Source organism: Cyprinodon tularosa, unplaced genomic scaffold (genome assembly GCF_016077235.1).
Source record: "Cyprinodon tularosa strain WSP-4 unplaced genomic scaffold, ASM1607723v1 ctg591, whole genome shotgun sequence".
NCBI classification, from domain to species: domain Eukaryota; kingdom Metazoa; phylum Chordata; class Actinopteri; order Cyprinodontiformes; family Cyprinodontidae; genus Cyprinodon; species Cyprinodon tularosa.
Window position 1 is genome coordinate 165,211 of NW_024039331.1, and position 16,386 is coordinate 181,596.

A 16,386-nucleotide genomic window follows, 5' to 3' on the forward strand; every position below is an offset into this window, starting at 1 on the left:
TATGGAAAAATCTGGATTAAAGAGTTAATCTGAACTGCTTTTGGTTTGGAAGTAAAATAAAAAGTGACCTGTCACCCTCTGGACCATTTAGCTTTGAAACAACAAAGGTTTTGACGTTCCAACAATTAGCTGAAGGTTTTATAATTCAGATTTAACTTCAACTTTAATTAAAGACGTCTTTGTTCACCTAAGAATTCGGTTTCTAAAGCTTACAGTAAAAAAAAAAAAAAAATCACTTTTGGCCATAGACATAATTTAAATGAGCCATACCTTTTTTGTACTTATCTGATTCTGTGTTTATGCTCGTGTTTTTGGTTTTACTGTTATGTTGCAATGATGCATTTATGCCCAAAATCTTTCATACCTTTGGCAGATGCATGTTTGAAGAACTTCTTTCTGTCAATTTTATTTTTTAATTGGAACTGAAATGAACATTTTGGAGCAGCCTATCAGGAAGCCTAACATTAAATAGACAGAAAGTCTGAGCAAGCGAGATTACCGGTAGGATAAACCACAGAAGCACTTCAACATCACTTGTCTACAAACTACAATTTAATTGTACCAGTGGACAGCTGCATAAAGCTGCTCAGCAATTACAAGAAAGATTTGATTATTTTTACATCAGAGAATTTTTGTCATTATCATCAAGGGGTTTATGAATAACTTTTAACTCGCTATTTAAAAAACAAATGTCAGACATTCTGATTCTATGGGAACCAAAGGTGTTGGCTTTATGAATAACAATATATAATCTTAATATAGAAGTTTGTAGCTGGACCAAAAATGCTAAGACGGAGGCAGAGATGTTGTCTCATAGATTTAATGATGAAAGCAACAGTAGTATGTAGAGAGTACATGACTGAGAGGAACATGAAAAAATGAAGATCCATCAAAGACAAACTGCAGAGGAGGGGTAAATATACACTGAGGAGGACAAAGATTGGAGTAATGATCTAAGTGGGAACAGGTGTGGGGAGAAAAAACTAAAAGATACCCAATGGGAAGGAAGGTGACACTAGGGGTCACTGTAGAGTAACTGCGAAACATAACCTAAAGATAACTGTAAATCAGGCATCCCCAAGGTTGGTCCTGGAGGGCTGCTGTCCTGCAGGTTTTAGAGGTTTCCCTGCTTTAGCACAGCTGATTTTCACTGAAAGCTGATCAACAGGCTTTTGTTCAGCAACAATCATCAAAATCAGCTGTGCTAAAGCAGGGACACCTCTAAAACCTGCAGGACAGCAGCCCTCGAGGACTGACATTGGTGTGGCCTGCTGTTAATTATTCCTAGAGCAAAGACTAAGGAATGCTGAATAGAAGATAACTGTAAAACCACCAAACATGAATAAGTAGTTCAAAAATGATATAATTCTTAACAGTAAAAACTGAATAACATAAACCCAAGCCTAACTGAAAACCCAGAGTGAAACCTAAACAGAACCAAAAATCCCAGAATGACAGATCATAACACGTTTTGGCAGTTATATAAAGTGTTAGACCTATTTTCAAATTATCTTATGTTTTAATGTTCCTTTCAGAAGTGAAGTTTTCATTAAAAGGCATTAAACATGGAATCAGAATCTGCCAGGATTATGATTTACTTTGGGCTTAACTGCAAGTCATGACAGAAAAGTGACTCAATAGAGGCCCACAGCCAAGATTAGAGTTTCCTTTTCCCTTTCCAGCACTATTGGACAGGAGTTAGCATGCAGTAACCTTCAGCTGGATAAATGTAGAAACCTGGATAGACATGGTCATTGAATGAGGTCTTAAAGGTGTACAGGTGTTCTAATGTGTTACATGACACTTTGTAGAAAGACAGAGTGCCTCCACCAAAATTCAGATAAACTCCAATTTTCTTTACTCCTCCAGAGGGAGTGGGGTTGGGCCATTCTTGGCCATTGTGCTTTGCCACAAGCCCCTGATATTGGCCAAAATACCAAGATTTCTCATTATCCCCAAGAAGCACACCTTGCCTTTCAATTGACTTGATCGCAACACCTACACCAATGTATGACCCCTCACTCCACTCTACCTCCCAGTAATAGTGCTGCCGCTCCCCACACAACCCTTCGTTACACAGCACTTGAGGCTTATCAAACCTCTCTGGGTGACTGTCATAGTACTTCCATGTTGATGTACATGTTGCTTTTTTGTTCTCGTCTGAAAGAACGAGATAACCATTTGCTGTGTTTGGGTTCAGCGTCAGATCACAGGCATCTGGTGGAAAGACAAACGGACAGTCTGTTAGATAAACACTGGAAGACAATATATGTAATATTTTGTTGAATATCACCAAAAGATTATCTTGGATTAGATTTAATTACAAATAACAACAATAAAAGAATGTCTAGAGCAGGTGTGTCAGACTTCAGGTTTCAGGACCCGGTGTCTTGCAATGGTTGGATGTGTGCATGTTGCACACCTGAATCAAATGGCTAGAAATTCTCCTCTGCAGGAAAGTGCTTCAGAGTCCTCCTCTTGCTCATAAAAAAAAGATGCATTTCCAAACGTTGCAGGACACAAGACCTTAAAAACTTTGGATTGACACATGTGGCCTAGAGCAGGGTCCTCAGGGCCCTGTGTCCTACATGTTTTAGTTGTTTCCCTGCCTCCACACACCTGACTTGAATGAAAAGGTGATTGGCAGGTTTTTGTAGAATATGATAGCTTCTGAGGAGGTAATGCAATAATTTAAATCAGGTGTGGTTAAATAATGACAAAACTAAAACATGGACAATGGGCCCTGAGGCCCAGGGTTAAGAACCCCTGACCTAAAGCGTCTTTTCCTTGTTTGTTTGTCATAAATAAAATTAAATGCCATATATAACTTACACCAAATCAGATCTTCTTTGCTTGTTATATTCTTCGCTGGAGGGACACCTGGCTTTGAAAAATCCTCTGAGACCAGACATCCTTCCTTGTAATAGTAGATGCTTGCTCCCTGGTATTTTGGATTGTTTGCTGCAGCTACTAGGAAAAGGAATTTGCTGTTGGCTTTCAGGCCTTTGGCCATGTTTTGGAGATCTTCCGCTTTTCTGCGGAGTTGTTGTATTATTGCATTTGAATGGTACCACTGGTCTTGTTTAGGCTTATAGACATTCTTAAAGCTTTGTGAGTGAAGGGAACTCTCCATCTGATCAATGTATGGGTCCTCATCCTCCAGAGAGGTGAAAGTGAAGCACAGAGCATGAACCACACCTTGAGCAAACGTTTCTGTTTTCAGTTGGGACTCATTGGGGACAATTTTAATGCCCTCCATTGATTTGAGGCAGATATTCATAGCAGTTACTTCTGCTTCCTTGTCAGAGATCCATCTTTCTAAATTGTCTAATGGGGTCTTTTTTAGGTCAAGCTCCTTTTCAACTGAGCTATTACAAACTTTTCCTGCACGGATCAAAGGAAAATTCTCCTTCAGAAAATCTCTCAGGTTTTTTTCAAACATTTTGCAAAGGTCTGAAAATTTCTGGAAAATGTTGTAATAACTGGAGAAGTTCTTCAGTGCCGTCATGTCCAAAATGTCATTGCATCTCATTTCAATTTGACTCAGATCCTCAAAGATGTTTTGTGCTTTAGTGATTAGCCCCTCACAGATTTCCCCTGTCACTGCAGCAGCAGTGGGGTCATAGGACTTCAGTGGCGTCAGAAAGACTTGAACTGGCACAGAATTTTTGGTATCTTCTAGAAGTTTCTTTGAAAGACTCTGGTAGGTCTTTAGTGCCTCTTCAAAAGTTGTGGGGTTGTTTTCAAAGAGAAAGTCTCCATAAAATTTGCAAGAGATGCTGTTTAGAAAGCTTTCTTCCTCTTTAAGTGACGATGAGGTGTTACCATCAGCTATCAAAGTCTTATCTACAGGTGCTGGTCATAAAATTAGAATATCATGAAAAAGTAGATTGATTTCAGTAATTCCATTTAAAAAGTGAAACTTGTATATTATATTCATACATTACATACAAACTCATATATTTCAGATGTTTATTTTGTTTAATTTTGATGATTACAAATGACAACAAATGAAAATCTCAAATTCATCATATCAGAAAATTAGAATATTACTGAAGACCAATAAAAACAAAGGATTTATAGAAATGTTGGCCAACTGAAAAGTATGAACATGAAAAGTATGAGCATGTACAGCACTCAGTATTTAGTTGGGCCTCCTTTGGCCTGTATTACTGCAGCAATGCGGCGTGGCATGGAGTCGATCAGTCTGTGGCACTGCTCAGGTGTTATGATAGCCCAGGTTGCTCTAATAGTGGCTTTTAGCTCTTCTGAATTGTTGGGTCTGGTGTATTGCATCTTCTTCTTCACAATACCCCATAGATTTTCTATGGGGTTAAGGTCAGGAGAGTTTGCTGGCCAATTAAGAACAGGGATACCATGGTCCTTCAACCAGGTACTGGTAGCTTTGGCACTGTGTGCAGGTGCCAAGTCCTGTTGGGAAATGAAATCTGCATCTCCAAAAAGTTGGTCAGCTGCAGGAAGCATGAAGTGCTCTAAAACTTCCTGGTATGTGGCTGCGTTGACCCTGGACCTCAGAAAACACAATGGACCAACACCAGCAGATGACATGGCACCCCAAACCATCACTGACTGTGGAAACTTTACACTGGACTTCAAGCAACGTGGATGAAGTGCCTCTCTTCTTTTCCTCCAGACTCTGGGACCTTGATTTCCAAAGGAAATGCAAAATTTACTTTCGTCAGAGAACATGACTTTGGACCACTCACCAGCAGTCCAGTCCTGTTTCTCTTTAGCCCAGGCAAGACGCTTCTGACGCTGTCTGTGGTTCAAGAGTGGCTTGACACAAGGAATGCGACAGCAGAAATCCATGTCTTTCATACGTCTGTGTGTGGTGGTTCTTGAAGCACTCACTCCAGCTGCAGTCCACTCTTTGTGAATCTCCCCCACATTTTTGAATGGGTTTTGTTTCACAATCCTCTCCAGGGTGCGGTTATCTCTCTTGCTTGTACACTTTTTTCGACCACATCTTTTCCTTCCCTTCGCCTCTCTATTAATGTGCTTGGACACTGAGCTCTGTGAACAGCCAGCCTCTTTAGCGATGACCTTTTGTGTCTTGCCCTCCTTGTGCAAGGTGTCGATGGTCGTCTTTTGGACAACTGTCAAGTCAGCAGTCTTCCCCATGATTGTGTAGCCTATAGAACTAGACTGAAAGACCATTTAAAGGCTTTTGCAGGTGGTTTGAGTTAATTAGCTGATTAGAGTGTGGCACCAGGGGCCATCAATTTTGAACCTTTTCACAATATTCTAATTTTCTGATATGATGAATTTGAGATTTTCATTTGTTGTCATTTGTAATCATCAAAATTAAACAAAATAAACATCTGAAATATATGAGTTTGTATGTAATGTATGAATATAATATACAAGTTTCACTTTTTAAATGGAATTACTGAAATCAATCTACTTTTTCATGATATTCTAATTTTATGACCAGCACCTGTATAGCAGCCTTCAAGGTGGCCTGGAAAGGCTTCTCTTCTGCCTTCTCACTGTCAAAGACAAAGAAAGCGTTTGCACCATACTGAATGCCTGTCACCACATGTGTTGCCATGCTCTTCACTTTATCAGTGAGCTCGCCTTCACTCTGCGCTTCACTTGGTGTCATTAACAATTTAGAGAGGTAAGAAATGGCCCTGTAATGGAGGATCACTCTGCTCTGATTTTTGAACTCCTTCTTGTCGTTCAAATACTTGGCAGAGCCACCAACTTCAATCAGACCACTCAAGAAACTTGCTTTAAGGGAAGTTCCAAGATCACAGAGAGAGGATTTTTCTTGAAGAGAATCAGAGGATAAAACCTGAAAAGAACTGCTGTGATTGTGCTCTGACTTTGTTTTCTTCTCCAGAAACTGTTCTTTCCACATTGAAAATCCTGGGGGAGATAAAAAGCAAGATTACTATGTTAAGTAAGAGCTAATTTATAACATTTTTTTTTTTTTATCTTGTAGTCCTAAAAAATAAATAAAATCTGGCAGCCAGTCTCAAAGTTTAACTAAAACTTCAACTAACATAAACATACATATCTATATTTTTTACTTAATCTTCAGTATGTAAATTAAACTTAAGACCAGCAAGAGAAAATTGGAAACTATAATTTATATTTAAAGCGTTAAAAAAAAGTTTGAAAAAATATTTTTTGAATAATTGTGAAAGCATATTTTAAAAAGAAAAAAAGTTTCCTGTCTTTATTGCATCTTTTTTTTGCCTCAAAATTCCAGTACAACAACAATAGAACTCCACAGATCAGTTTAGCTTACAAATAATGTCCTCAAAAGCTGAGTTTTCTAACACAAACCTTCCCCAAAGATGCATTAGCTGAAAAAAATCTAACATGAAACAATAGAGGCCACATCCTTAACTTTCCTTTAAATAAAATAATGGAGGTTCTCTTTTCCTATCAGCAGAAAACATCTTATCTAAAAACATGTCCCAGAAGTCATTTTCTCCATACTGCTTAGTGCAGTGTTTACCCCGCCTAATAGAAAACACATCAAGCATGCCTAAACATGAAGCTTGATCAAGTAATAATCAGCCCTGGATCTGTCACAACACACATGGACATATGTTTGGCTTAAATTGAACCTCAAAGACCAGTTCACCTTCTCTATTTATTTGTCTTTTCATTATGTTTCTCTTTTTTTTGCATTGTGAAGTTTTAAAAACAGCCTGGTTACAATGCAGCATTCCATCAATACTTTCCTCTTGCTAATACTTTATTATCAAAATTTAGTTTAGGATTGTACTTTTTTTCTTTTCTTTTCTTTTGCATCAATAAAGCCCAGATGCAGGATTATTGGTTCCCCTCATGGTGAAAGTTCATTGGAAAGTTTCCATGAATATAGTGAAGAACAGCATGTATTCTCAGCAGATTAACAAAAATACTGTCACACTTTCAGTGATTGTTGCTATTTACATATGAAACTGGAACAAATCCCTGCACTCCATTTGTCTGAGGCCACGTGTCAAATAGATTATTTAAATCCAGTTATTTTCTTTATGCCACAACTTAAAAAAATGATATATTCCCTCTTAAATTGCATGTAAAATATCTGTTGCAACTGACTCTATTTTTTAACTTAACCTTTATTGGGCAGTCATTGAAACACTTTGAAAATCTAATTTTAAAGCCAATAGTGTTATTGGAATCCAGAAGAAGACTTTATCATATTTGTAACATTCAAAAAATTTGGATATTTTGATGGCAAAAAATTATGTCAATGTAGTAACAAGAAACGGCATCTTGCCCAAATATATTAAGAAAAATAACAGAAGACCTTTTATAAGAAATTCATGAAAAACACTCTGAGAGTGAAAGAAACACATTTTTTTTGGTACAACATAACCTTGGAGGCATTAATGCTGAAACTGGCACTTACATTTATTAGTTTCTAAACCTAAATATAATTTTTAACTAGGCTTATTCACTTTTTAACTTTACTTTTTAACTTTTTCAATTAGTTTTTTAACTTTTTTTCTTAACTTTTTTTTAAAACTTAATTTACAGTGGGTAATATATCATACAACGGTATAGATAGGGATCTAGATCTTGCGCTTCTAGGCCTCACTGAGGGACGGGGTGGTCGGGGGCTCTTCATTTGTAAGGGGTATGCAAGCAATCATAAAAAATATTAACTTGCCCTATAAAGGGTTGATCTCTCAGTCTTCAGCTGGATCAAATGTACGACAGTGACTTTTAAATAATTTTTTTTAGTAAAATATGAATTGATTCATCCGACAATCATCAACATCACACAGTAGTTTTACCCGTTATCAGTTCATCCTTGCGAGCGTCGTACAGCATCCCCAAGGAAAAAGGTCTTCCCAGGGCAGGCATCTTTAAACTACTGGAGTCCATGTCTTTCAACTGAAAGAAAAAAATAGATTAACATGCATGTTAGTAAGCTTAGAGCACGCCTGAAGATAATTTTTAATAAAAAATATAATTTTACAGAGAGGGAAAGATGCAGACAAAAAGGCCGTAACATTCAAGCAGTGTAATTCATTTACAGTACAGGTTCTGTATAAAGTATTAATATATTCATCTTACTCTTTCAGTCTGTTGTCACTGAAAAAGGTGTTGAGATGGGTTGAGTCAGCTGGAGGTCTTCTGGGTCTCTTACTGGATCTCCCAGTGTGATGTTGTCAGGTCCCACCAGTATTTATCATGTCAGGTGTATTTTCACTCTCCACCTCTTTTTTTAGTATCCACACCATATATGGAATTATCCCATGTAATTCTGAGGAAGTGCAGATGATAATTTACTCTTTAGTGGGAACTCTTGTGGAAAATGTTAGCATTCTCCTTGTGTGCCCTGAAGTAATCAAGATCATAACAGCAACATCAATCACTGTTTGCAGTAATTATAGTAAACAATAGCAAAGATCCTTAAACTGGTTTCCAGGAGCATCAGCGTGCCATGACCTGATCCAACTGAAAAGGTTATCAGCCTCAACGACTTGCTTAGACACATTAGGAGAAGGGAACCCTGACAGTTGAACCCACAGCCCCCAGGGCTGTGTCTGTTTTTACACATTAAAAAAGACACATATATAAATATAATATATTTGTGTATGTATATTCTGCCAAAGGGATTCATGATATATGTATAACAGGTTTGCTTTTTTATGATTACAAAATAACACTTCATTTTCTATATTTACTTAAGATTTTGATAAAGTTATAAATGTATATATAAAACTGTTTTCGTGCTTTGTTAGCGTGTTTTCACTATAAATATGTTTTTGCTGATTTGTTACTGTGTTTTAATTGCAAAAAACAGTGTGGCGATACTTGAGACTGGAAGAACTCTTGCAGTAAAGTAGTTCCGCATTGCACAAGGTGCAAACATTTAGTCTTGACGAGTTTTCTATTGGGAAGCTTCTTAAAAATACATTTTCCCAGTAAACTCGGCGGCTTTATAACCTCATCCATGTCAGCACGTCACATTCGATGTGATAATTTCACTGTAAGTTCGAAGACTGATTCGTTCTCGCCCCCAGATGTACAGCCGCGCCAGATGTACATCTGAGTTAAAACATTATTGTAAAAGTCATCATAGTTTACTTAGCATAGACCCGGTTGCCAAACCAACTTTCAGAAAAAAAGTTTCTTTATTTTTTATCACCCAGTAAGAGGCTGGCATTGACACAGATAATAGCCCACCACTAATATATATATATCTATATATATATAGATATATATACCCCATGTTAAAGTGACATCGATGCGACAGTGTCATAATTACGAAGAGAAGGAACCAGTATTCGAGGCAAGACAGACAGTGGGATAACTCAAGGTCTTTATTTAAAAACAAGCGGGCTGTGGATCCGGGGTATCAGTGGCTAGGACCTCTTTAACTGAAGCTCTGTAGGGCTTTGGACTTGTCAAACAGTAGCACCACATGGAGAGAGAGGATCTGAACTTTTCTTTGAAATCATGTTACGGCATAAACCAGAGACTGGTTGAAGTTGTGACATGGGTTTAAGAAGTGCAGCCGAAGCAAAGCTTCTCTCAATTAAAACAAAACAGAGAAAATATGTTAACAAAGGTGAAAAAAAGGAAATCTTTGTGGAGGTTATCAGGTAGCTTTAAAAAAGGTATATCAATTTAGCCCTAGAAAGACTGTTCATCATCCTCCCTTACCTCCAGTACAGACACCGGTCTGCCGCTGTCTTCTTCCCAGCATTGGTGCTCTCTGTGCAGTATAGATCTACAAGGAAGTACTGCCGAATCCAACTGTCATCCTGACACAGCTGTGGATTTACCAAAGTGATCTACTTTTTCAACACTTTAGAGGCTTTTACCCCAGAGTCAATTTAAAAGTTGTACATGTACAAGTTTCATCTGTGAATTTATTGTGAAATGCTGGCAGCGAGACCTTTACAGGAAATGCTATGGGGTTGCCAAGGGTAACGGCAGGTCCAAGGGGGTCTGGGAGGCTGGAGATTGATTAAATATTAAACAACCATTCGGTCAAAAAAGGCAGCTGTTATATTCATTACCAGCACAAGAATGATGTTATGCTATAACTTTATGTCAGGAAACTAATGTCTACAGGAATGACAATGTCATTTTTGAAAAACCAAAGCAGCACAAATGACAGATTAAGATTCACAAATCAAGTAGCACTGGAAAAGTAGATTATTTGTGTTTCATTCAGTTTATTAAGGGGTGAGGGGGTGGTTAACCTGTGGATGACATATATATGTGGATGAGATATAGGGGAGACCGGGTATGGTTGTAACACTTTTTGCTCCAGCACCTTTAACTCACAGAATATTTGAGCTGGAGTTTTCAAACTTTTATACAAAATACCCACATTAGTTTACTACAAATGGCACCAATTCAGACCTCTTCAAGAATATCACAGACTTCATGAGTTCATGTCAAATGCATGGTGTGCCTTTGTTACAACCTGCCCCGCTACCGGGGTAGGTTGTAACACCTGCTGGGGTAAGTTGTAACAATAAGACAAAAGAAGCAAAAACTGAGGCCACACCATGTGATATGCTTCAAAAATAGCTTTACTGAATTAAAAGAACAATACAAGAACAATCTCTCTCTCTCTCTCTCTCTCTCTCTCTCTCTCTCTCTCTCTCTCTCTCTCTCTCTGTCTCTCTCTCTCTCTCTCTCTCTCTCTCTCTCTCTCTCTCTCTCTCTCTGACTGACCATAACTCAAATATACTTTTTGTGTGTGTGTATGTGTGTAAATTATTCTACTATAAAAAACTTCCTTAACATGTATAATGTATGCTTAATGAACACTGAACAAACATGTAGGTCTAAAAAAAACAATATCAATGTGTGTGTGTGTGTGTGTGTGTGTGTGTGTGTGTGTGTGTGTGTGTGTGTGTGTGTGTGTTTGTGTGTGTGTGCTTGTGGTTGTGTCTATGTGTGTGTATCCTTAATCAGAGTCACAGTGGTGACAAATGAATGATGGTAGCCCAGGATTGCAGGCTTGGTGGGCCCAGAGACTGCATAGGGTAACACTTTTTAAAGATGTGTTACAACCCATCCAACCCTGTCAGCCATGTTTAGCTAGCTGTAGTAGCATAGCGGTTTGAAATTAGCACGGGGAAATTAATCACATTTTGCCTGAGAAATTACACTTTCATCTAATGTAAGTAATATGGTTTTATCTGCAGCAGTATAAGTACTAAACAAAATATAGTCATGGTCAAAAAATTTACTTTCTTACCTCAAAATCCGTTTTTTCTCCTTAGTATCTGCATGCACCTGTTTCCAACCTTGACAATCACAAAATGGGATTGGGGAGGAAGCGGGTAAACACTGAAATGATCATGTGACTCCTATCTTATCCCTGATTGCTGGAACTGGTGGTGTTACAACTCTCCCCATGTTACAACCATATCCTGTCTCCCCTATATATATATATATATATGTATATATATATATATATACATATATATATATATATATATATATATATATATATATATATATATATATATATATATATATATATATATATATATATATATATATATACATATATATATATATATATTAGTGGAGTAACAATATAGGATAAATAATAACAGATATATATAGCTATATATATGCTACAGTTGTGAAGTACATGGATGTATGGATGTGGTGTTGGAACCGTGGATGTGTGTGTGGGGACATTCCATATGTTTTTGTTGTGTTGGGTTTTTTTGCGGGCAGGTGGGGTGTAAAGTCCGTATAGTTGGTGTCAGGAGGGCTTCAGGAGCGATGTAGGGAAGAAGCTATTCTGATGCCTGGAGGCTTCTGTAACGCATTCCAGAGGGCATTGAGCAGACTGAGTGTGCAGGGTGAGTGGAGTCTATGGTGATTTTCCCTGCCATTTTCAGACACCACTCCCTGTAGATGTCCTTGATGGCAGGGAGCGGTGCGCTGGGCAGTTTTCACCATCCTCTGCAACGCCTTCCGTTCATAGGAAGAGCAGTTCACATAACAAACTGTAATACAGTTAGTGAGGATGCTCTCGATGCTGTAGCAGTAGAAGTTTGTGAGCATCTCTGAGGACAGATGGTTCTGCCTCAGGGTCCTAATGAAAAAGAGGCACTGGAGCACGTTCTTGATGAGTTTGGAGCAGCAGGTTGTCCAGGTCAGGTTGTCCAGATGTTTACTACCAGAACTTAAAGCTGTCCACATGCTCCACCACCGTCCCTTTGATGTGGATTGATGGATGTGGGTCAGCTTTCCTCCTGAAGTCCACGATGAGCTCCTTGGTCTTTCCGGTGTTCAGCTGCAGGTTGTTTGTGTTGCACCACTCAGCCAGACGGTCCATCTCCCCATGTAGGCGGCCTCATCATTGTCTCTAATGAGGATGATCACCGTGGTGTCATCTGCAAACTTGATGATGGCGTCAGAGACATGTACAGGTCTGCAGTCATGGGTGACGAGGGAGTAGAGGAACGGACTCGTCACACGGCCTTGTGGCACTCCGGTGGTGTATGAGATGTGGTTCTCCAGTTGAATATGTTGGGGGCCGACAGGTCAGGAAGTCAAGCAACCAGTTGCAGATGAGTGGACTGATGCTGATATACTCTTTAGTTTTAACTCTTATCATGTTAAATTTCGTTTTTATTATGTCTGTGTGCCCTGAAGTAATCACACCCACTGTTCTCAGGAATTAGGCCATTGAATGTTTGTTGTTGTTGAACAAGTTTGCTTTAATAAACTACTTGAGTGAACACACCCTTATTTATAATTTCCCTGTTTAAAGAGGATTGTTTTTCCACAACAATCTTGCCGTTGATTATCAGGAACCCTGAAACTGGTTTCTAGGAGCATCAACATGCCAGGGTATGATCAGTCAGAAATAGCTATATCTCTCATGAAACATATAGAGAAAGAAGGACTGAAGATGGCAGATTGTTAAGAACATTTTCTGTATTTAAATGGAAATTCTATTTAAAAATGGTGTGCATCTGACCCCTGACCTCTGCCCTTCCCCTTCAACCAACAATGGGACAGCTCACTCTCACACCTGAACCTGATAACAGAAATTCAAAGGACTAATAAGGTTCTGCAGCTAACAGCCCCGATTCTTCAACCTCTGCAGAAAGGAGTATCTGGATCCGCAGCCTAATGAATGCAAAGCCAGCTTCTACCTCCATGTGGCTTTTAACAGTAACAAGTCAAACTCCGCACCGAGGAGGAGTTAAGAGGAACACAGGCTTGCAAAAGAGGAGGAGAAGCAGTACTTTAAGGCCTGGAACTGACCACAATAAACCTTTTCACAATTGATTCATGTGTGGAAGACCTGACAGTAAAGGAGAGAAAGAATCACAGAACACACAGAGAACCAACACAGAGAACCCACACTACAGAACCAGAAGCAGTAAGGCTGATGGGGGCAGAGAAATAGGAGGGACTCTGATACATCACTGCAGGGACTTTAAATCATTACACAAAATATACAAACATAACAATGAAAGCATTCTATTTCATTTATATCATGTTTATACATAGAGTTTGCCTGAAAAAAAGAACAACAAGCTGGTGAAGATTCTTAGTCATCAGGTCATAGTCATAACAAAAACATAACATAAACATAAAAAAAAAAAACAATCCAGTGGACTTTGTTTCCAAGTTTGAAGACATCTCACTTCCCATCCAGGAAGCTTTTTCAATTCAAAATGTAAAAATTAGCATTAAGATTTAAAAAAAAAGAACAACCTTAAAAAAAACACTAATGCAATTTAGATTTCCCCGAATTAGAGCAGTATTTCTTCAGTTGAGAAAGTCTACATTTACATTGGGGCTTGTTTACTGGAACACACCTTGTACAAAAAGGGTTCCATGACTTGTCTAAAAATACAAGTTCATGTTGATGGAGAAAAGGAAAACTGTTTCCTTGCAGGTTATGGTCTCTGTGTGTCTCTATGTTACCTTATAATGGACTGGTGACCTGTCCAGGTGTACCCTGTCTTTCACTCATAGACTGGTGGAGAGGCACGGGCCTCACCATGACCCATATGGATGGATGGATGGATGGATGGATGGATGGATGGATGGATGGATGGATGGATGGATGGATGGATGGACGGACAGACGGACGGACAGATGGACATCATGTGCGAAATTCACCCATACCATATAGTAGTAGAGCATTGTATACTGAGAGTTATTTGATTTCATTTTTCTACTTAGGCTGGAAAACCTTTGTCCAGATTTTATTATTTGTGCTTTTTGCAACAAAGGAAGATAAATCTCTAATAGCTTATTTAAAAAATTTGTGTAAGCTTGTGTAAGTCATCTGATGGCAGAAGTTGTGTTTGATAGAAATGTGTTTCTAGCAGTTAGAACTGTATGGTCACTTTCCTCTTACATCAATTTCTATTTATTGTTGTTTTATTGATTTCTTCATTTGCTTTGTTTTTGTTTTAATACGTCACATCTAAAATACTTCTTCAGATTTCAAAGACTGTTTTTTTTGACTGGGTTACCAAACTCTGCAGACACTCATCTGCACTGAAACCAAGGTGACTGATAGTAGTTTAGGAGATCCAAGAAGGAAACTATGGCTAAATCTATGCCAACAAACTGGGTTCCTGAACCACTGGAACATTTCTTTCCCTGAGTATCGTCGGTCTGAGCCAATGAGCTCAGAGCAACTGCTCCACCAATCAAAACGTGAGACTTTCAACTCTTTGATCAAACAGAAACGACTTCCAATGAACAACTTTGATGTAAATATGAGTGTTTGGGTCCTCACTGGGAGGGGAGCCTGACTTTCTGAATATTGCAGATCAGAGCCAAGAAACACCTTAGCTGGTCTGCCTAGTGGTGATGTGAGGCAAAGGGGGATCGTTTCTGTTAAAAGCGAAGACAAATTGGCTCTTTTAGCAGCTGATCTGCACAGTGGCAGTATCTGATCTTTTATTATGTAATATCTATTTCATTGTCTGTGGGTTTTTGATATTCACCTCACTAAAAGAGAAATAACAGACCCACTATTAACAGATAATCTGCACAACATCTCCCCAGATGGAGCCAAAGTTTAACTAACAAATAAATAATGTGAATGTGTCTCTTTATTCCTTCTCCTTTCCAAGAAAATGACCACATGTTTGAAAGTGGAAACTCTCCTTAACTTGTTACACAAAGGTCTGAAGTGAGGTTATCTGTGACTTCATGAAATGAGCTTCCTCCATGAAAGGAGAGGAGCCGTCACCGTTAAGGAGTGTCTTTCTTTTTCCATTGGAAGAAAAAAAATATTTCATAACAAATCAATGCAAAACCAAAGGCACTAAATATTTCCTCACATACCTATAATTCAGAGGACTTTAGAGTTAAGTTGTGTGTAAGAAATATAATATAAATTAGGACAGAAGAAATGCAATGCAGACATGTGCAACACAAAGAAGAAAACGTTCCATAAACTCAGAAAAACCCAAATGAAGAGTTCATAGCTTTAGTATTATTTAGCATTTTAGTGGCTAAGTTTGGTAGGAAATGAAGTATTAAACACACTTTCCTCTTAAAATTCACAGGAGAAATGCCAGCTTTAACATCCTTTTTCTGTCTCTATTATGAGACATTATGCAGCTTATGTAAATAAAAAAGATTTGTCAAATTTTTATGTTATAAACATCCTTTCCTGTGCTAAATTAAAATCAGGGTTTAAATTAAGTAAAAAGCAATATTTTTAAGTCTATTTTATAAAATAACAAGCAAATGCAAATAGATTTAAAGTTGAAACAGTGCAGATAGGTATAAGTCAGTACACAAATTAGTCCTGCATAGACCTTGCTTAACAAATGCAAAACAAATATAGATCTTTTTTCTCTCTCTCTCATTCGCATATTTCATTCGTTTTTCACCTTAAAACTGTAAAAATGTGTCAATATATAAAGTCTGCAGTTTTGCAAGTCCTTCAATAACTCTGCAGAAAGGGTATCATATACCTTTTTCCTTCCACATCATATTTGGTTTTAGGTTTCTGATATACATGCAAGAGAACTCTCAGGAGAGGTAGAGAAAAACTCACTTTATTTAACAGCATAATGGAAATGGTGCTGACTAGACCTGGGAGGAAAAGACTAAGCCTGTAACAGGAGTCATAGAAGTTTAATGAATGATGATATGAACAGACACTGCTGGGGAGGGAAATGAAGATGGTGTCTGGGAGGAGTGGGTATAAGTTAGGGTAGAGAACAGGAGCCTTTAAGCCTGTCAGTGATGGAACCGTGGGAACTATTTAACCCAGAAAGGAGAAGAGGTGCCATAAAGCGCAACGCTCATATGTCTAATGACTTCTTTCACCTATCCTGATGAACAGATGAAGAAAAGCTGTGCATAGATGCCAGTTCAGCCTCTGCTCAACAGCGCCCTCCAGTGGCCCCACCTGCT

At 38.3% G+C, this 16,386-nt stretch overlaps 1 protein-coding gene across 1 annotated transcript; it reads right to left on the minus strand.

Annotated features, from left to right (window-relative positions):
- Positions 1–506: 506 nt before the first annotated feature.
- LOC119797641 (stonustoxin subunit alpha-like) lies at positions 507–7,875 on the minus strand. The gene is made up of 4 exons (XM_038306798.1): positions 7,785–7,875; positions 5,459–5,892; positions 2,833–3,841; positions 507–2,217 (listed from the first exon to the last, which is right to left on the minus strand). The coding sequence occupies exons 1-4, from the start codon at positions 7,873–7,875 to the stop codon at positions 1,685–1,687; spliced, it is 2,067 nt and encodes a 688-aa protein (XP_038162726.1). The 3' UTR covers positions 507–1,684.
- Positions 7,876–16,386: the final 8,511 nt, after the last annotated feature.